The 22,393-nt window shown below is 34.0% G+C and overlaps 2 protein-coding genes across 4 annotated transcripts in view; both read right to left on the bottom strand.

The window, feature by feature from the left end:
* Positions 1–2,872, bottom strand: part of LOC110105336 — a 39,348-nt gene extending 36,476 nt beyond the window's left edge. Inside the window, 1 exon segment of the mRNA XM_028699307.1 lies at positions 1,914–2,872. Coding sequence (XP_028555140.1) covers positions 1,914–2,766 — 853 coding nt within the window. The 5' untranslated portion in view covers positions 2,767–2,872.
* Positions 2,873–12,926: 10,054 nt separating this feature from the next.
* LOC110109648 (receptor-like serine/threonine-protein kinase SD1-6) lies at positions 12,927–21,813 on the bottom strand. Of its 3 annotated transcripts, none has more exons than XM_020840829.2 (7): positions 20,439–21,813; positions 18,763–18,906; positions 18,520–18,659; positions 14,030–14,240; positions 13,623–13,860; positions 13,372–13,519; positions 12,927–13,298 (listed from the first exon to the last, which is right to left on the bottom strand). In XM_020840829.2, the coding sequence occupies exons 1-7, from the start codon at positions 21,733–21,735 to the stop codon at positions 12,987–12,989; spliced, it is 2,490 nt and encodes an 829-aa protein (XP_020696488.1). In that variant the 5' UTR covers positions 21,736–21,813; the 3' UTR covers positions 12,927–12,986. The 3 variants fall into 3 exon arrangements, with proteins under 3 accessions (XP_020696488.1, XP_028555144.1, XP_028555143.1); XM_028699310.1 differs by having other exon boundaries at positions 13,006–13,147; XM_028699311.1 differs by lacking the exons at positions 18,520–18,659; positions 18,763–18,906; positions 20,439–21,813 and having other exon boundaries at positions 14,157–14,226.
* Between the last annotated feature and the right edge of the window lie 580 nt (positions 21,814–22,393).

The raw sequence follows: 22,393 nt of genomic DNA, 5'->3' as shown, positions 1-22,393 counted from the left end.
CATTTCTAGTACGACTCCTACCCGAATACCAAAGTTTAAATCCTAAACTATCAATTTTCTTAGCCTTATCTCCAACCCATTTAGTTTCCTGAATGCACAAAATATTTAACTTCCTATGAATCATAATATCTATTAATTCCATTAATTTTCCTGTAAGGGAACCTATATTCCAAGTTCCTATCCTAATTTTAGTATCATGGACTTGCTTCTTTGCCCACATCCGTCCTTGATGTGGGAACCCTTGCCTATTTAACACTGCACCCGGGCGCCGGTGCAGCGGCCCTTGCACACTTGTCACTGTATTCAGGCCATACAGCGCGTCGCTTCCAGGGGACGCCCTAGCATTAACACAATTTCTTAAAGGATTCATGTCATTATTGTTCGACAAGTTTTACGCTGGCTGTCGACTACCTAACGCAACCCTCCACTTTTCTCATCCAGGACTTGGGACCTGGCAACGGCAGTGTTAATGCAATAAAGAAAAAAAGAAAAAAATTTAGTGGAAAGAAACAACACAAGGATTTAATGTGAAAAAACTTGAAACCAGAAAAAATCATAGAGCAACACCACACCAAGAAATTCACTATAAAAATTTGGGAGAGATAGTATAGATTTCTCTTCTCTCTCTCACTCTCTCATTGTCTCTCTTCAGCCTTACAACATTCTCACACATGAACAAATAAAGAGAAACACCTTAAAACCACCAAGGGCACAACTCTTCATGAAAAATGATAAAGAAAATTGTCTAGTCCTCGCAGTGCCGTGAAACAAGATTTGGAGCATCGCAACACTTAACTCTCTATCTTCAGTCTGCGCGATAATGCCACAATGCTCCCTAGCAGCGTCAGGGTCCAGAGCGCCACAGTGCTCCACTCTTTGTCTGCCTCCGACCAGACAATGTAACACCACAGCGCTCAGGTACACACTATTGCAATGTTGAACAGTTGTATGGAAAAAAAACTTTTAAGGTGCAAAACACCCGAACTCATCACTCGATTGTCGTCATCCACCATCGTCTCCTAACCGTTGTTGTATGATCATCATTGACCCATCATAATCTATTCATCATTATTCGATCACCATCATCTCATTGCCATCATCAAATTATTATCATCGACCAAAATTATCTAACTATCGAATCTACACCATTCTCTCATATTTATAAAAATATAGACTTGTAATTCTATCTTCTTTGGTTGAGCAAACAACATATTTTTATAATATATCTATATAATTAATCATTTCATCTGACCAGATCTTGTGATTTATTTTTTAGTATTCATCAGAAAAACTCTGAAAACTACAAATTTTTTTTAATTTTTTGTTTATTAGATGTTCATGAAAAAAACAAAACATAGAATTTTGTTTTTTATTTTTATCGTCCTAAATTTTATAACACGCAATACACATGATGTATGCAAGCATGTATGTCAAATACCAAGTACACATACCTAAATCAATGGCGGCAACGCGGACGTAAAGGTCTTGCCCACCGTTGGCATACAAACGCATGTCTTTAAGCTCCCCCGTCCACATGATGCACCCGGTTCCGCCGTTGCTGGGATCAGCCAAAGAGTAGGCGGTGCAGGAGCAATTCGTCAAACACCTGACCCTGCACTCATCCAACCCCAATTCCCCATCCGCCACCGCCGCCGACGTATCTGGCAGCTTCACCCCGCTCACAATCAAGAATCCATCGGACGTGCCGGTACCGTTCCGGCAATCGAGCGTCGTGTTCCTAACACACCCATCGCTCACATCTTTTAGAGCCCATCGACCCCTATTCTTGGGCCGAAATCCCAAGAGGCAACTGCAGTGCGGGATCTCGTTCGCGTTGCAGATGCCGAACGAGCCACACGGAGAGAAAGAATCGCATTCGTCCATGGGATTCTGCCAGAATAAGCTCCACTGCCCTGGTGGGTCTAGCCATACAAACCGCTGAGCTGTTCCGTTCGGGTTCAAGATCATCCTCAACTTCGCATCACTCACCGATTCTATGTACAGGCCCAATTTCTCCCTTGTTGTGACGAAGGACATGGCGACGGTATTATAAGCGGATGCCTGTGGCACGCCGGTGAAGCCGTTGCCTACCCATGGGCCGCCGCGCCAGTAAATGATCTCATGATCTTGGGTGATGACCAGCTGCGGCACGCCGCTGAGTTGGATTATCATGGCGTAGGACCCCGGCGATGGGTCAGTGGAACTCGCCCAAGAAGTTATGTTCCAGCTGAAACCAGTGCGCAGATCCCATCCAATGAACATTCCCATAAGGATCGTGTTTGAGGGGTAATCGAAGCTCTGCCATATGTAGTTGCCGTGTTCATCATCTGTGACGATCAGGTTTCCAGAGTCGAGGAGTTGGGCAGTTGGGATTGTGTCTTTATTTACGGTGTTGAGAAGAGGAGATGAAGACCATACGACGGTGTTGTTCCGGTCGATGACTAGAAGGGTGCCGTTGGGGGCCAGGGTGAGTGAGCCGGCGAAGCTGGAAACAGGGCTTCCGGCGTTGGCGACCCAGACAACCTCGTGGGATGTGATGTTGTTGTACCAGATGGCGACATAGCGGTTGGCCAAGCTATTGTTTGGGCTGAAGAAACCAAGGGCGAAGACACCGCTTGCGGAGATGAGGGTCTCTCCGTCGAATAGGGGGCGGTTGGTGGTCAGCGTGTCACCGAGGTTGGTGGTGGCCGCGGCAGAGTGCGCGGTCAGGAGGACAGCGAGGCCGGTGAGGATGATGAGCTCGTGTGGATCCCCTGGTTGTTTCATGGTTCGGGTTATTCAAAGGGGTGCGCCATTCATTCTGACTGAAAACTCCTCTTATGATATTACCAAGTTGGAATCAAAACGGCACAGTTGAGAGCTTTAGGCTTCCAACTAAGAGGTTCAAGATTCAAGTCTATGTGTATGTGTTACCCACCGTGGGGTGGCCTGGTGGTGGAGACCTGGCTGGCCAAAGGTCAGGTACCAAGTTTGAATCCCCTCGGCGCTTCGTGAAAGTCTTAAGTGTTGGCCCGTGTAAATTGGTGTGGGTTGCATTCTAGGTCGACCGGGTTATCCTCTAACCGAGATGATCTGTTTTTTATTATTATGTGTATGTGTTATGTGTGTGAGTTTGACTTTAATGACCTAAATGTCCAAAAAAAAATGGCACAGTACAAATAAGGTTTTACGAGCATGCCACAAAATATTTTTATATTTACAAATAATATGAGTTTGTTATACATATTTAATATTTACATATATAATATTTAATAACTGAAGCATATTAAAATATTTACATGAATTTCATTTTTTTTTAATAATATTAGTGATATTTTTATGTGATTGAATTATTTGAATAATGTATAAATACATATCAAAGCTTAGATATTAATGTGCACAAATTAAAATTATATTGCATGTATTATCGTTATAATAGAGTAGAGAAAGGAAGAAAAAAAGAAGAAAAAGAATATATATATATATATATATATATATATATATATGATGAGCAGGAGTGTGTAATTCAAAATAAATGTTAGACAAATTATATAGATAATAATTGGGACACATAAAATACCCCCTCAAATTAAGCTAGAGATGTCCCTAATAGATACATTGGATAGGTGCAAAGATAACGAAGCCTATGATAGTTATTTGGTGAGTATGTCGACATTTTGGTATTTGTGTCTAATTGACATGAGCCTGATGCAACTATCTTCTGTCTTTTTTCGAATAAATATAACAACCATGTTCAATGTATTTGATTCATTCATAAAAGATGGTATTAGTTATAATATGGATATCAACCTGGCTATCAAAGAAGATGAGTGATAAAGAAGATTATTGCATGCTAAAATCCTTTAGTAGTTGAGTTAATCATGTTAATTCATTATTTATGTTACCCAAGAAAAATGCAAAGTGCAAAGGATTTGGATGCTACTATTTGCATTCCATGATATTAGTGAGCTGTATAAAAAAAGGAAAAAAAAATCAATAATAAAATTTCATAGGACTTGTCAATCCTTAATCTGTATAAAAAAGATTTGAGTTGATGAGAAGAAGTTGCAAAGAAGAATAAATCTTGTTCCACCATATTAAGGCACTAAAGTAGATGACCTGAGATAACTAGATGCATGGTCCTAGACTATGCTAGGAATTGGTAGAATTTGTGGACAACAAAGATGATGTAAAGGCAAGATAGGTTAAGATACAATAGTCGCTATATCTTATGAATTTAGATGGGTTTGGAAAGGGTTTGTAATCAATGACATTAAATTGGTTTTTTTTTTTTGGATCCTGGAGAGTTTTTTTATTGATTATTATTGTTTTTGTTTATTAACAAAAAAGTCGGTGTCTTCAAGGAGTTATAAAATGTTGTGTTGCTAAGATAGGGCAATGCCCATACTAGACCAAGTGATCTTGTGTCCTAGAAAATATTTAGAAGTGCTCAAATCTTTGAGTTTGAATTGGATTGGGAGAAGCGGATATAAAGGTTTTATGATAGGGAGAGAGAGAGTCTACTAATGATTATGTCATCAACATAGAGCAAGAGAGCGGTCATGCTTGAATGAGCTCTTTTTTATGAATAAAGATTTGGATTGTGTGAAACTTAATTGATGTAATGATAATGGAAATTTAGAGTGCAACTTGCGAGAGGCCTATTTGAAGATGCTCCTTGATTTGTGTAGTACACACATGAGTTTATCATATTGAGCTTTACAAACCCCCATGTTAATATAACCTAATGATAGATCCACATAAAGTTCTTTAAAAAGAACCTTGTGTAAGAAACATTATTAACATCCAATTTGTTAAGGACTCAATTTTGGCTGGAAATTAAGGCTAACATCTTAATTGTGACCATTTTGACTACAAGGTTAAGAGTCTGCAAGACATCCACATTTTCTTGTTAAGTATAACCTTTGGCAACTGAACAAGCTTTGTGTTTGTTACATATCCATCATGATTGTTTTTAAGATTGTCGATCTACTTGCAACCAATTTGTTTGCCTAGTGGAAAAATGATAATGGACCAAGTAAGGTTGGATTCTAGTGCACGAAACTCAATTTAAATAGCTTTATGCCAATGAAGACTTTAGGCTGCTTGATGATAGTGTTGAGATTATATTTCGGAAGAGAGATGTAAGGTAATGTTTAGATGTGATCTAAAGAGAGATATAAGATAGTGTTAGATGAGATTTAAAGAGAGATATATAAGAACAAAGATATGAGGTATTTGTTGCAGCATAGGTGTATTATGTCATTAGATAGTAGAGAGACATGGTTGGAAGTGCTTTAGCTAAATAAATTATTGATGAGGCATGATAGTTTGTGAGACTGGTATAGTGGCAGATTAGCTGCTAAATGGAGGTTATACAACTATGCTCAAAAGTGTCACATTGATGGGTGGTTTAGTTGGCAGGTTAGAGGTAGATTGTAAAAAAAAAATTATTATAAGTTTTTGATATTAATTGAATGGAATGAAAAATGTTCTATGTGATTTGGATAAAAATTTTATTTGTTTGTGATGTCATATAATCTATATATAGTTGTTCATACTTAATAAAATGTAGTTTATCTTTTTAATTTACATAAAATTGAATTGAAAGAAAAACATAAATGTAAGCATGCTTTCAAAACTATAAGTTATAATAATACACTGGATGAGTTTTGGACGCTAATTATATTTCATATTTCAATAAGAAAATCTTCATTAAAGTCCTCCTTTCTATTCAAATTCAATAGAAAGAAGAAACCTCTAATTTCCACGGTGACATCGCCTGAAACTGACTGATTGTTTGATGGGTAAATGCTCTTCCTATTACGAAGTTTGGTTGTTGGAGCCATATGGAATAAGTATGCCAAATATTAAATACTCACCAACCAAAAGAAGCGTCCGAAATATGTAACACGTGTTGTCACCTGTAGACTTTTTATTTTTTTATGACATATAGGCCAATCCAAATAAATTTACACACATATTATATATGTAGGTTTCAAATTAAGATTTTTTAATTGACAGTCAAAATTCTCAATCAACAGATCAAGATAAACTAATTCAATATTTAATTTCTATAAACCGTTCTTTTCAACTTTGTCTTATTTTCATTTTCATTTTCAATAAAAATAAACAATTCGACTAATTTGGATGTTTCTATCATGAAGAAAAGAAGTACGATAAGTTATCTACCCACATGTACATCCTTTTTTTTTCGATCAAATGGATAGAAATTCTGATTCAATTGAAGGAAATTCGGCTCAAGATAAATCAAATAGATTCCAAATCAAGTTAAATCGACCTACTCAATTTCATATCTACTCCTTAGTTTAATAGATAACTCGACTTAGATAGGCAATTTTTGTTGTCTAAGAACAAATACTAATTGACCAATAAGCCTAAGAGATTGCTCGAAACCCTAAACAATAAATGAAGTTAGCTCAAGAGACAAATCCAGGAAAGATGATTTATCAAGATGAACTATTGATTAAGTGATATCCAACTATCAAGCCAATGGCTTCTTCAAAGCTCAACAAATGACTTATTGTAGGAGCTATTTGGATGGAAGAAAAGTATATGCAAATTATAATAAATATAGTGCTTGTTTAACTTTTTGGTGTTTGGTTGGGTATAATATAAAGTAAAGTTCTAATGCATTCGAAACTCTCCGGTGCAAGTCATTTTACATGTAAGGTAACCCTGCTCAAATCGAGCGAAAAAGGACTTTAGGCGGGCGAAAGAGATAAGCTTGCGGGAACCCATTGTTGTTTCTTCCTTCATTGTCGCGGGACCATCGTCGTTTCTTCCTCCCTCATTGTTTCGAAAGCTTTTCATATTTGGCTCCAATAGCTTCTTCAGACAATCCCACGGGACCATCGTCGTTTCTTCCTCCCTCATCATAGACTTCTGCACTAGTAGCTTCTTCGGCATTTTCGTAGCTATTCGACTTCACTCCTTGATGACAATCCCTTCATGTCGGATAGGAAGGTACGACATCTTACAAGAGCTCGCTCGCAGTGAAGGTAACTTTATTTCTCCCTTTCACGTGCTTCTTCGACCAAATCCCGTAAATCTGCAAAATTTTAGGATCTTCATACTATTATGATCTGATTTTGGTGAATACTTTATGCTGGATTGGCACAGTATAGTTTGATTTGATCGTGTGGAAGCTTAAGATCGCAGAAGGGGGAAGCCCATGGCCAATTTCTATTTTTTTTTTTCCCACCTATTTGTTCATTGGCATTGCATTTAGATTGGATAATTAGAATATACTGAGAACTCCAAACTTTATTTTTTACTGCAACATGAAGTTTATAATATATTGGTGATGTAATAAACTGAATTTTTTTTTAAATGATTTTTTTAATGAGAAATATGAATTTCAGCGCTATGTCTTGAAAGAAGATAGAGAAAAGAAAGAGTAGGTGGTTCAAGATTTTTTCATTTGTCAATTTTGTTCACATATTTCTTCTATTTATTGTAAGTAACTCAAATCATATTTTAGTTTTCAATAATTGTGATTATTATATATATTTTCTTATAATGAACATAATTGATTATTTACTTTTGTATTTTGATTATGGCAATATTTACAAAAGTAAGAACGGCTGGTTGTTAGCATTATAAAATGAGCTAGCTGTTAAAACATAATATCATGTATAGGAGGGTGGGCTGACGAGCTTTTCTTTAAAGATAGTTTGTGGTGTTATCCCGGTTGTGGCCTATAAAAGATGACTGATTACGCCGACTGGCAGAGAATAATGACTCTTTATTGATTTAATGAAGCCACCTGTAATGATAATTGATTAATTGAATATGATAATCGATTAATTTGTAAGTGATACTTGATATGACTAATGGCCAACTGGGAATCAATTTGGATAAAATATGTTGAAAACACCGCATTAAAGCTAGATATCCTATCTTGCTAAATCAAGCATTGATGCATGCATATCATCATTTATTTTGAAGATATATTAATATCATTGATAGTATTAGATGCATTAATAATTCATAAATAGATGATGCATATGAATTGATAAGATATATTTCTTTAGTTATTTATGAATGATTTTTGCACTGTTGTTTTATCAATTTATTGAATTTTATATCAATTATTTAATTTTAGATTAATTGTAATGATTCACTGCTTTTATTATTGATCATTTTGAGTTTTATTGATAATATTTTATCATTATTTATATTGGTTGTTATTGATTATATTAGATTGAACATATCATGCTGATTTTTTAGTCATTACATTTAAAGCTTTAGTGAGTTTTGGATTACTGCTAGGCTTTTAAGCTCATTATGTGGATTTTTAATGATTTAGGGTCAGGGAATGGGTTAGGACCAGTTGAAGAGGTTGACAGAGATCCTCAAGTTTTTTTTTAAGATTTTGTTATGTATTTCCTTTTATTATTTTATAGTCAGGAGCTTGTGATAAATTAGTGATATTAGTGATCTCCTTGCTATTATAAATGATATTTTGGTGAAATAGCAAAATATCTTAATTAATATGATTTTAGTGCTTTTGCTGGTTATTGTTATATTGATGTTTTATATAAGCTCTGGTATATTCTTAAAATAATAAATAGACAAATCTTTCAAATTTTGGAGCATTACAAATAAAGAGTGATATTGTAATTTTGATTTTGTTGTTTTTATGTTGATATCTCTGTTATAAGTAAGCATAGGATATTTTGTGGGAAAACATAAAATTTATGTGCTAACAATAGAGTTGTAGTAGAGTATTTGACTTTTATTCCCTCAACTTATTTTGAAAATCTATGTTTGTGTATATTCATCATCGAGATTTTTACCTTGGACAGCTTTCTGTAGGATTGCAATCTTTAGATTAACGCTTGGCGATTTATGTGGTGAATTGATCTTCTATCTCTCCTTTTATTGATTAAAAATTATAAATTCACTTCTTTTTTTGAGCCATTTATGCCATTTAAGACAAACCCACACACAAAACGCATACACAAAGACTTGAACCCAAAACCTCTTAGTTGGAAGCCTAAGCTCTCAAGCAAGACAAGGCATCTTTTTTAGCGCCTTATGCATTAATGATTATAGAAGGTAAGTTTCTTGCCTTAGTAGTGAATTTTCTTAGGCAACATGTGCTTCATATGTGCAAACCATTTTATGCCATAAAATTTGCTAAATTTCATTTATCTTCTTTTTCTTCGTCTCCTTGTCTAACATATTGTTTGTGCTTCATTATAGCTTATATTACCATGATGCCACACCCTGTACCTTTAATCTATTTCATTTTTATTTTTCCTTTAAAGCTTAATGTTGCAGATATATTCTCAAAGGGTAAACAAGTCATCATTGTAATCTCCTATATTATACTCATTCTTTTTCTATATTTCATGCTTTTTTATTCTATCTGTTTGATTTTAGTTTTTAGCATGATTTTTTTATTATGTATGTTACTAGCATATTGTTATTGAGTTATTTATGAAAATTATTTAATTTCTGTAAACTTTCTATATAGTTTTTGTTTCTATTTTTAGTAAACATCATCAAAGTTTTGTTATTTGTCTAAAATGTTACCAAAATGTCATCCTAGTTTTGTTATCTGTTTAACTAAATAACTCAAAGAAGTACCTTGTCTATATATAATATTTTTTTGAATACATCCTTTTTTTTACTTTTAATCTTACCAAGAATGCCTTTTGTTTTGAATGTTTTAAATGATGACATTTTGTTTATGAAAACTTGTCATTACTGGATTTTTATTCACATATTTTCTTTTTAAAATTAGCATTTTATTTCATAAAGTTGCCCTCCACGAACTTTCACTTTGGGTGATATTGTCCCAAGGACCCTTAATGTTGAATCCTAAAAAGTTTAATGATAGATGTAAGAAAATTCTGTAGATTCTCTGGGAGCTTTTTCGTGGTAAGTTTCAACTTTTAATTATGTTATAGGTGTTTGTTTGTTCAGATTGAAAAGAAGTTTATTCAAATTGAACTAGCATTTAGTTGTTTGTTTGTTCAGATTGAACTAGCATTTACTAATAAATCAGTCTACACGTAAGCAATCATCATCATCATGGTGGTCCCTAACATTCATGGAGGAGATTTAATACATTGAATGAATCTCAAATGTACTAATTGTAACCCAAATTTGAGATGAGTCAAATGAGGCCAATTATTTATATAGTCAACATCTGCAACTCCTTGTTTCAAGATAAGTTCATTTTAAAAATTGCTTTGATTGTTTTTATTCATTATGATACTTTTTGAGGTGGGCATAAAGCCTAAGAACATTCCTAATCTCTCTCCAATTAAAGGTGCACTTGTATTTTTTTTAGAGTAGAACAAGTTTTTGAAAACTTCAATAAGCTTTTTTGGATTTTTTTTTTAATATTTTATGAGGATATCATCAAAACAATCCTCAACATTTTACCCTTCGCGATCTTAAAAAATATAATACATCATCTTTGGGTGTGTCATACATGTATTTTTTAACCAAATATTATTCCATTATAGCAATATAACACATCACCTTTTGGCTTTTATAAATGCCATCTTTTCATAGTTGATTATGTGCATTTTGATTTGATGGTATTTTGAAAAGGCATCCAGCAACTTATCAATCGATAGTTAACTACAGAGTTGACTAGAGCATTAATTTACAACAGTGGATAACCATCCTTGCCATTTTTCATAGTTCTAGGTAGTGCTAAGAATTTTGTCAGGAATAAAGAATGTGAAGTCGCCTTTCAATAATTTCTGTCGCTCCTCTCTTCATCACCTCTACTTCAAAATTTCAGCTAGGAGAGGACTTGCTCTTACATCTTTGATTCGATGAGGAGGTGGTAAGCTTGATCCTTATCTTTGAAGAAACGAAAAGTAGTGGCCAATATACTATGCAAGCAAAATTCTATGTGGGGTTGAGTTACCCCACCCAATCGCTTAGGCTTTAATTATATCTACATGATGACTTCAATCTTACTTTCAAGAACACTTGATTCAGTTTGTAAATGACCATTCTTAAATTTAGTCCAAGTGAGTCAGACCACTCAAGGTGACTACTCAAATGGGCTATGGAGACGTTAGAGGCAACTATAGAAGAATACTTATTCTAGAATCTCTATGCCAATGGGGTATTTGGTGTAGATTTGGTTGGCATTGTAGCCATTCTTTGACACTTGGTAACACTCTTTATCTCATAGATAAAGACAAATCAAATCAATGGCAGTATGAAACAAGAGAGGAAGCTCTTATGAAATTACTTACTTAAAGTCAAAATGGGATTAAGAAGTAGCACATCCATTAGGACCACACCCAATTCATCAATTTACTTTTTAAATTAAGAAATCCTGATGGAGGTTCAATTTTAGAGCTTATTCTCACCATGGATCAATTAGAAGTGATATAGGTTGACTAGCCCCTGGGGTAGAGTTCGGTGGATCCATTTATTGAATACTTCAAGTTAAGCATTATCTTAACAAATTTCAAAGATCCTTGATGACTCAAAATAAATGTAACTCGATACTTACTCTCACATAATAAGTTATTCAGCAAGTTAATTTCTACAACATATTTAAGATGCATGAAAGAATCTAAAGTTGTTGGTATTATCAAAGCTCACTCTAGTGAGTGCAATTATTACTTTGGTGGTCGAACATTAGCCAACCAACATGGAGGTAGAGATATTTTTGGCGTTCATTAAGGATAGATGTAAGAAATCTCAAAAAAGTGTATCAAATATCAAAAATTTGCACAAATGCAACTTTATTTTAAAAGTTGTAGCCGATTTCAAGTCCACGACCTTCTATTGTTTAGGGCATGAAATTAATTGAGAAAAGATACAAAAAAGAGTGGTGCTTAAAATCACTTTCAATCAAGTAGTACAACAAACATCTTGGTAACTAATATTGTCTCTTATAAGCACAAAGAGATTGTATTAAAGAAGGGAAAGACTTTAACTTTCATTGTTTATTTAAAGTATTATATAGAAATGAACTTTTAAGATATAGTATCGAGCATAATAAAACCTTAAGATGACTTGAAGTGGCTAGTGAGAAATTATTCAGTGCAAACACGGGACAGTCCCGATGACAACCAAAATACGTCACCCAGTACACAATGATACCTAGCACCGGTACCGAGCAAAAAATGATGTGGCACGCTCTGGTTGGCCTCCGAACGACATCTAGTGTCTGCACAGAATAATTTTTCCTTCTACTAGGTTATAGTATGGAACCCTATTTATAAGTACATAATAAAACAATTAAATATTCTCTAAACATATATTTCCTTGATCTACTGATGAATCTTAAAGATTCCAAATAAGATCTAACTTGGACTTCTATACAAAAAAGATGAATTTAGAAGATTCTACATAATGCATAAGTGACTGGGACTTTTTAGACAAAAAAATGAATCTATAATATTTTATAGAATTAACCATGGAATAACATATCTCCAAACTTAAGATTTTCAATAGAATCAAATTTTGTGAGATACTACATAATTACTTAATTGGTTAAATTTTATATTTTAAATGTATAAGCCTAACATGTTTCATAATATGATCATTCATAGGTAATAGCACATAAAATTTTAGTATTGTGTTAATAGAGCAATAGATCATTTTGGGAGTGCATGTTCAATACAAGGCATCAATAATCTAACATAAATTGAATAAATAAATTTCCCTTTCTTTAAGTAAGTTGAACTTTTTCTTTAGTGTATAGTGATGCAATGAAAATGATGACACCAATAAACATTTTGGCAAGAACTTAATTTTTATAAAATTATGCTATGACTTTTATCAATATTTGAGTGAATGTTGAAACAATAACCAAAGTTTAAAATTTCTTTTGAGTTTAATCTTAGAATATATGATGTTTTTTGTTTTAATATAGTTATAGGTTAAATAAAAATATTAAAATATATTTAAAATAACATCCTAATAACATGTGGTAAATTTAATTTTGAGTTTATATTGCTAAAATGTTACTAAAATTATTGATGAACTCTTCATCATCTCCCATCTAGTACTGTCAACGATACATCATTTATAGACTCAACTCCTTGCTTGATTGAACTTGAATGGTCCTCTTCAAAAGAATACCTCCTCGAAACAAATCCAGGACGCTTAGGCTCTGGTAACACCTCCGTCCCACTGGTTAACATCAATATCACTGAAGACATCAATGGTCTATCATTAGTGTATTCTTGAACACATAAAAGTCCTACTTTGATGCATCTTAGCACTTCAATAATAGGAAATGAATTGCTTATTGATTCATCAACTAATTCTATGGCTTTTCCTTCATTCCATAAGATCCATGCCTGTATTAAAGAATTTATGTTGTTTATGCATAATATCATATGATTGTCATTAAAAATAATAATAATAACTTACTCGGTCTATAAGATGATTGTTGGATTGAGAAGGAGAACCTGTATTCCTTCGATTGCTTATAATCTCAAGAATTATAACTCCATAACTAAATACATCAGATTTTATTGAAAAAATGCCTTCCATCACATATTCGGGAGACATATAGCCACTGCATGGAAAGATTTAGTTTGCATAATAAATATTCAAGACAAATGAAAATATTATATCATTGATGCATTAGTAAATGTATATTATAAGATGATAAATCTTACTATGTTCCTACTACTCTTTTGGTCTCAGATTTTGTATCATCTCCTCTAAATATTCTTGCCAAGCCAAAGTCTGAAATTTTCGGCTCCATCTCTTGGTTGAGAAGAATGTTACTAGCTTTCAAATCTCTATGAATAATTCTAACCGCCGAATCTTGATGAAGATATAGAAGTCCTCGAGCTATTCCGATGATTATTTTATAACGCATTTTCCAATTTAACAATACTTTTTTTTCCTTATCTGACCATAGATATAGTCCATAAGTGTATATTTGCTAAAGGATAAAAATATTAGCAAAGCATGGCTAAACAATGTATAGGAAAGCCTAAAATAAAGCTTTGATCCATTTTAGATACTGACTCCCAAATAATTGGACAAAAATAGTAAGTAGCAATATTTAAAACCTTACCAAATAGAAAAGTATCCAAGCTTTTGTTAGGCATATATTCATATATTAGCATCCTTTCATGTCTCTGTATGCAACAACCTAAAAGTAGAACTAGATTTCTATGTTGAAGCTTAGCTATTGACATCACCTCATTTTTGAACTCATTTGCCCCTTGCTTCGAGCTTTTGGAGAGCCTTTTCACAGCTATCTCTTTTCCATCCCTTTTCTTTCCCTAAACATTAACAATTAATGTAAATATATAGAATCAATGAATGAAATATGAATTAATACTAGTTTACTATTATAATAACATGCTTAGAAAATTTTAACCAAATTTAGTTTGATATAGTTCTTTCTAATGAAGCAAACTTTTCCCTTGAAATTTCACACTTGTGAAATCAAAGGAATGGTGGGTATCATTATGTTTGGCAACATTTATCTATTCACTTATGTTTTCAATTGAATGGCCTTTATTTTGAGACTTAAGTTTTGATATTCCAATGTCAAGATTAATTACAAGTGTTATGCTCCATAGAAAAATGTCTATATTGATAGAGTCTCTAGATATGGAATGCCTTGAGCATCCTATAAAATACTTCACATGAGCAATTCAAAAAGGGGTCATCACCTCCCTAATGGGAGGAGGTCCAAGCTTTTAAAGCTCAATTAGTATCAAATGATGTAAAGACCTATTATTGTCAAACTATAGGAGTGAGGTTATGTGAAGTTGTCTATCAATTTGGTTCATTAGGCTTTAAATTTGTCTCTTTAAAAGTATCCTTGATCTTCTAGTGTTTACATAGCATAAAAATGTCATGATAGTTTTTCAGGGTCCCATCCCAATATCATGGGCTAAAGATTATCAAGCACAATAAAGATCCACTAATGATCAGCATCAAGGAACCATGTTATATGAAGGGCTAGAGATTACTATGCACAAAGGATCAAATACATGAAGACTTAGTGCTTAAATTTTTCTTGAAAAAAAATTAATTGAATTTAACTTTTGAAATTCAAAATTTAAGTTTTGAATTTTAAAATTCAAAGATTTATTTTCCTTTATTTAGAGTATTTAGAGTGTTTTTAAACCTAGCATGGCTGACCATAGCTCCTACTTGAAAAAATAAAAAATTGAAAATGGAATAAAATATGGAGTGTGTTTGAGGTATTTTTAACCACCTCCACTCTTTTAATGTTAATAAAATGCTTCATTAAGAATTTAAATTTAAATCATCCTTAAATAATTAGCTTGAAAATCTTTAATCAAAATAATAATATAAACATCATATATTGATTAAATAGCCATTATCACTAACTTAGCCATATTAGGTGTTATAAAAGGTACATCATAAGTCATCTTAGGGCTATAGTGTAATTAAGGTTACTCTCCTTTCTTGCTTAGCTGAGTGATATATTGATGCATTAGTAATGTTATTTTGTTGTAATTGTGAACATTAAGATATAAATATTTTTCTTATATAAGTGCTTAATTGCATAGTTTCGTTGAAAGCATTAATTAATGCTCGGCATAATGTTGTGTGATGCTAAAATGAAAGCTTAGAGCCAATGTCTTGTGTATGGCTATTTTTATGTATATTTTGAGTCTAAAAAATACTTGTAGACATGTGGGATGATATAAACATATAAGGCTTGGAGATATGCTAGAGTTTAGGAGGCTTCATTTGCCAACCTTTAACTATCATACATAACAAAAGATTAGATTATACATATGGAAGATCTTTTTTTTTTTTTTTTTTTTTTTTTTTTTTTTCTTCTTCTTCTTTATGGAAGATCTTAATTGCCTTATTATCCTTTTTCTAGGTTGTACTACCAAACCAAGTTTCACACACAGATGTACATGTTTAATATATCATTATGATTTACTATGATTTGTATTCCTTCAATGTGATTTAAAAATTACATGATTTTTCTTAGGTTTCTTAAATTATAATATAATTGGCCTAGAAACCATTTATGTTGGGCTCATAAGGTTAAATGTAATGATTCACTAAATAGATTTACACCATTCATCAATGAACAAATTATATATATATATATATATATATATATATATGCATAGTGTACCCTTCATTGTCGAGCACCATATGCCAAGGCCATGCTCCTTGAGTAGCATCGTGTCGTGTCTATAGATCCCTCTTCTTAATAATAATACCACCTTTCATTTTCATAGGAACATTAGAATCATGAATTTTAAGTTGCTTAGATAAGTTTAGTTGATCGTCTCTATTAAGCAGGGTTATAAGACCAATGTATAACTTTTCTATTTTTTTATGGGTTTAACCCCAGTGCTATTGGTTGCATTATAATTAGATAGTTTTTTATACCCAAGTGATAATGCAAGTCACCATAGATTTAGGTTTGAGATTGCCATCATAAGTTTTGGTGTTTAAAGTCCTCACATGAGGTGTCCATAATAATGCGGTCATTATTATTTTGAGGAACCAGAAACCTCACTAATAAAATATTTAATTTTAAATTAAGGTTAATAGTATCAATCATTACTAAAATATTAATTTCAAAATATATTTATGCTTCTTTTAGGCATCCAAAGCTTCCCAAGGTCACATGCTCATAGAGCTTTTTTTCTTTGGAAACTTATATTATCCTTCTAAATATTGAACTTTCCATTTTGATATCCCAAGCTTACATTCATTTATCTTACCTTCAACATCTTAAATTATGACCATAACTTCAATTCAAAATTTTCTTAAGGCCTAAAATCTTAAAGATATAATTAACTATGGGAGGTTACTCTTATAAGGAGCCAAAATTCCAAACAAAATGAACCATGTATAGCTAAATTCATGTTAGGTAAAAGAAACCTCAGGCATATATATATTTTATTATAAACATATTTGTCTTCTAAATTTATGGGTGCATAACATTCTATATTTAGATAAAGTAGTCCCCCAAACAACTAATTGTTGAAAAGATAAATATATGACTCAACGTGCCTTGCATTAATCCCATGAGAAAAGTCTATATTATTAATCTCTTAAAATGGTACATTCATTTAATGCCACATTTACCAAGGGGTATAACTTTGTATTATGTTTTTTTTTTTTTTTTTTTTAAGTGGATAAAGAAGGCATGTGCATTCAAGGTGATCAAACACCTTGGTGTTACAAAAGCCCTTATAAATTACAGGGTTACATGTATGATCCATGCAAGGATCCTAGCATGTCAAAACTCATCAAAGGATGTGCTATTTTATGAAATTAAACTCCTTTAATAGAATATAGGACTTAAATATATTTGCTAATTTTAACTTGATCTTAGGATAACATCTCCATAAATATTCTTAGCGGTTTACCATGACTCATGAGTGTCATAAATATACGTCTATTGTGGCAGATGACTTTCTAAGAAGATCATCCCTATCATGTGCAGGAAATTAAGCACTCACAAGGATGTATCGTATTTATTTTGCAATTATGTTTGGTTCCATAGTAGGCTTCAAACCCCTATCATCTCTAATTGTGTCTCTCCCTTTCTAAGGAATTTTTTTTAAGTCTCTTTGAGCCATAATCTATAAATTAACCATTAAATTGAGACCATTCATCACATGGTGGTGCATTTTTGAGAGAATTCAACTCTAATTTATCAAAATTATAGGATGAGATCCTCCCATATGTACAATTTTCATTCAACCATACCACACATAATTCCACCGACTAGGCTCTATTTAAAATGTGTTTGGACTTCCTTCCTTAAAAGGCCTTTTATTATTCATCAATGATTCAACATCAATAACCATTAAAGTTAAGCCAAATTAATCATAGAAGGAATTTAATAGCTAGATATGAAAGTGGAGATGAAACTATTGGAACCATACCAAAATCATACAAATGGGCATGATTGTCTTTAGATTGAAAGGAAGTATAAGCAATGGGATCATGTTTCTCTTTACATAAAGAAGGAAAGCTTCAAAAGACAAGAGCATGCACCATTGTGATCTATTCAACATTGTTAAAAAATATAGTTTGTAGACTTTCCCATTTACATAGAAATCTATGTGATGCAAAATGTGGAGAACCAAGCTATTTGAGCTCTCTTTGATTGATGAGGAATTGGAAAAAAAATCTTGAACCTACTTGATGACTTAAATTTGGGACAACAAAAAGAATTTGAAAAAGAAATGGTGATAGAGATAATGACTAATCTTACTTCTTTGAAGTGTTAAGGCAACATAAACAACTATCATGTAGCATAAGAAAGCTTCTAACTATCAAATGACACAACCAAGAAAATAAAGATGTCATTTTTTCCCACCCCTTCATCAATTAGATTCATGAGAGTGAATCTACTTCCGAAAACAGAGATGTGATTTGATATAATTAAAAAATGATGTGTATAAAACTTCACTAATTCATCAAATATAATGATTTTATTTCCATGCATAAACAAATAAAATAGATCATAGTTTTAAAACATATTTTTTTTGGTATAAAGTTCTTACTATAAATCAAATTTGTTTGAAATTGAATTACCTTATAAACAGGGCCAAAACCACCCTCTCCAAGCTTGTTCTCTTCTGAGAAGTTATTTGTTGCTTCAACAATGGTTTCAAAATCATAGAAAGGTAGATCAATGTCATTATCACTTGCCATTTCATCATTTTCTTTATGATCTGTTCATGGGTCATGACATAGAGAGAAATTAAGATAAGAAAAAAAATATATAATTAATTAAGAACATCTGAGTGATATAAGTAGATGAAAATGAGGCCATACATCTTCGAGTTCTTTCCTTTTTCTTGTTGTGATAAGCTATCAAACAACTGATTAATATACATCCAATGAGCAAACTTCCGATAAGTGGCACAACAATTGCAATTATCCTTTTGCCCTTGTGATTATATTGGCTTGATACTGTGCCTATAAAGAATACAATAAAAAATATTGCATGATGCATCAACACTAATAAGTTATTAGTTAGGATATATGGTGCTCAAAATACTTTCGTTCAACACAAAGAATTACAATAGCTACTTTGTACCTGTTCAACATTATGTGAATGGTCATGCTTACAGGGAAATAATCAATAATCGATGTGTGTTTATAAAACTCATTAGTTAGGCAATTGAACATGAGGCAGCCCAATTGAATGAATGGGCTCGGGTTGACTCGAACTTTTACGGTTTTGGTCCATTTGGGTGTTGCATGGGTTGAGTCAAGTCATGGGATTGATGGGGGAGGAAGGTTGAAGTCAAGGGCTGCCCAATGCAGGTGCCAATTGGGCCTAGTCTAGTTTGTGGATGAAGATGGCTCGGGGTCTATTATAGATTTTAAGAGTGGCATGCCCCGTAAACATGGAGAAAATCCATGATAAATTTGGAGCAGTCCATCGAACGACTCATATTGATCCCCTTGATTATAGCGTATTTGATCAACATTTTAGTACCTTAATGATGTCAAAATTAAGCGATCTTAGGCTTGTTGGATTTGTCTCATCAAGCCGCTCGATTTGACTATAAGCATATGATATTTGGATATCATTTGATCATCCAATTAGTGCTCTAAAATTTTTTAATATGCTTTTAAGTCCTTGATTTGAGCCCATTTGGGCTTATATTGGACCAATTTTAGTGTTGTTTGTCATCTTACTGAGACGTTCAATTTGACTATAAGTTTGCCGAAATTGATGTTTAGATGATCGAATTTAATTCTGAAAGTTATCAACTAAGATATGCCTCGAGATTCATACTGGATCAAGACAAGTTTTTGGTGACGTATCAATAATAATGGGAAAAAAATACATTAACAAATTCAATCAATCAAGAGCTATTTGGCTTGTAGTAAAAGGGATGTAAAGTATCTCAAATATAGGTGTTTTGAAAATATTGACATTTGATTTGAAGCAAAGGGAATACTTAATAAAATTCTAAAGTATTTGTATAATACAATATCAAATTCATTTTCAAATGTATTTAAAATTCCCTTGATTTTAGGTGAATTTCAAGTACACCTTAAGAGTAGAGCTTTAAAAATGCCTTAAGAGTAAAGCTTCACTTGTTGTCGCCACTCGTCACTATCTGCCCGTTGTGGCCGCCACGGGCAACCAACATTTATTTGCCACCTATATATAGTCCTATTGCCACCACCCAAACCATCATTATTATCATTGGTGCTTATATTACATTTGTTTTACTTTAAAATAAATTAAAAATATTTATCTACATTTATTTTACATGAATGTTTAAATTTATATTATTTTTTTTATAATGTATTCCATGTTAACCTATATTTTCTTTTTTACTAAAACAAAGAGCCCCTGAGTAAATCTATGTTTGAATTTATGGGATTTTTATTCTAAGCTTATTTTAATTATCAAATAAAAAATAAATTATTAGACCGTAGCTGGCAAAGTGCATTTTCGATGAAAATAATTTGTGTATGGAAGAACACACCTGAAGCGTCGCTCGCGGCGACGCGCACAAAGAGCTCAGAGCCACCGGTGGGGAAAAAGCGCATGTCATTAAGCTCGCCAGCCCATATTATGCAGCCACTCCCGCCACCGGCGGCGCCAGCCAGCGAGTACGCTGTGCAAGAACAATTCTTCAAACACCTCGCTTTGCACTCTTCTGATCCCAGGCTGCTGTCTGCCACCGCCGCCGAGGTGTCTGGAAGTTTCACCCCACTCACCGTAACGAATCCATCAGTACCTGTTCCGTTCCGACAGTCGAGGGTTTTGTTCCTCATGCACCCATCTCTAGCATCTCTTAGCACCCATCGGGGCGGGTTCTTGGGCCGAAACCCATACAGACAGCGGCAAGACGGCGACTCGTAAGCGTTGCAAGTCCCGAATGGCCCGCAAAGCGAGAACTCGTCGCATCGGTCCTGCGGTGACTCGGAGAACAGGCTCCACTGCCCCGGCGGGTCAATCCAAACGAATCGCTGCCCGGTCCCGTTTGAATTTAACCTCAGCATCGACATGACGTTGTTGACGGCCGGCTCGAAGTAGTATCCCACCTCCTCGGTTGTTGTCACGAAGGTGACGGTAATGACTGCATAATTTGGTGTTTCCGGCATGCCGACTAATCTATTTCCGATCATCGGGCCACCGCGAAAGAACACGCTGTGGCCTTGGGTAACGATGACTTGCGGAACTCCGCTGAGGTTGATTGCGGTTGTATATTCCCCTGGCGATGGATCGGTGGGACTCGCCCAGGAAGTTAGGTTGCGGTTGAGATGTGTGCGAAGGTCCCAGCCTATAAACATCCCTGCAATCATAGTGTTCGAAGGGTGGTCGAAGCTCTGCCATATGTAGTTGTTACCGAAGACATCATCTCTCACGATCAGGTTTCCGGAGTCGAGGAGTTGAGCGGTTGGGTTGATTGCGGTACCAGTGGTGGTTTTTCCGGTGGACGGAGAGGACCAAATGGCGGTGTTTTTGTGGTCAAAGACCAGAAGGGTACCGTTTGAGGTCAGGGCGAGTGAGCCGCCGGAGCCTGCAACCGGACTTCGAGTGTTGGCCACCCAGACGACGTCGTGGGAAGATATGTTATGGTACCAAATCGCTACGTAGCGCTTGCCGGAGCTGCTGTTGGGACTGAAGAAGCCGAGGGCAAAGGTACCGCCGGCGGAGATGAGGGTCTCACCGTCGTTCAGGGGGCTTGAAGTGGTCAGCATGTCGCGGAGGCTCGTGGCAACTGTTGGAAGGATGGAGAGGATAGCAAAGCCGATGAAGAACATGGTTTTTTGCATCACGGTCACTCAATAATCCTGCAGACACAGATTATCTAGCTAGTTTTACAAGTTTGGAGGACCAGAGTAAATAATATTTTTTATGCTAACAAATATCTTAATAGCTAAAAGATTATATTTCATTTTATTAAAATTTATTATTAATTGTGCTTAGTTAACTTGTTAGTTGTGACATTTTTCTGCTTTTGTTAAATCAGTTTCGGTCCTGCCAGAGCCAGTATTGTCTCAACACCTTTCTTTTGTTATTTTCATAACCTTTAATGTAGAAAAGGATTTCATTTTTTTTTTTTCTGTCGAACCGAGATCTCTGCCCTCATGGCTGGGGTATTGAGGTGCTGTTCCCTTCATCTCCCGGCATAAAATAGTTCATTTAAAAAGTTCGGTTTTTTCTTATAATGCCAAACTCATATGACCCAACCAGGACCAGAATTTAAGGTGGACTGAAAACAAAAATTATGTCAAAATATGCTAATATAATTTAAATTTATTGATTTAAATTTGTATTGCAGTTATTTCAAAATAAATTTAATAAAATTCAACCTTATCTTAATATAAATTACATCAAAATATTTTTATTTTTTTTTTCAAAAAAATATAGAGAGTAAGAACAAATATTAAATATATGAGAGAAAAAGCAAGTGAGAGAGAAAGAGGAAAA

Source organism: Dendrobium catenatum, unplaced genomic scaffold (assembly GCF_001605985.2).
Source record: "Dendrobium catenatum unplaced genomic scaffold, ASM160598v2 fragScaff_scaffold_1242, whole genome shotgun sequence".
Classification (NCBI taxonomy): Eukaryota; Viridiplantae; Streptophyta; class Magnoliopsida; order Asparagales; family Orchidaceae; genus Dendrobium; species Dendrobium catenatum.
Note: the sequence above shows the minus strand (reverse complement) of the source record. Positions and strands in the feature narration are given on the sequence as shown.

Bases quoted from the DNA above. Each gene is read 5' to 3' on its own strand.
- LOC110109648 (XM_020840829.2), bottom strand. From the start codon at position 21,735: ATGCAAAAAACCATGTTCTTCATCGGCTTTGCTATCCTCTCCATCCTT. The intron at 14,241-18,519 runs GTAATTCAATTT...GTTAATGTTTAG, and splicing joins GTTTTGGCCCTGTTTATAAG to GGAAAGAAAAGGGATGGAAA. The intron at 13,861-14,029 runs GTAAGGTTTTAA...ATCTATGGTCAG, and splicing joins CTTGGATACTTTTCTATTTG to ATAAGGAAAAAAAAGTATTG.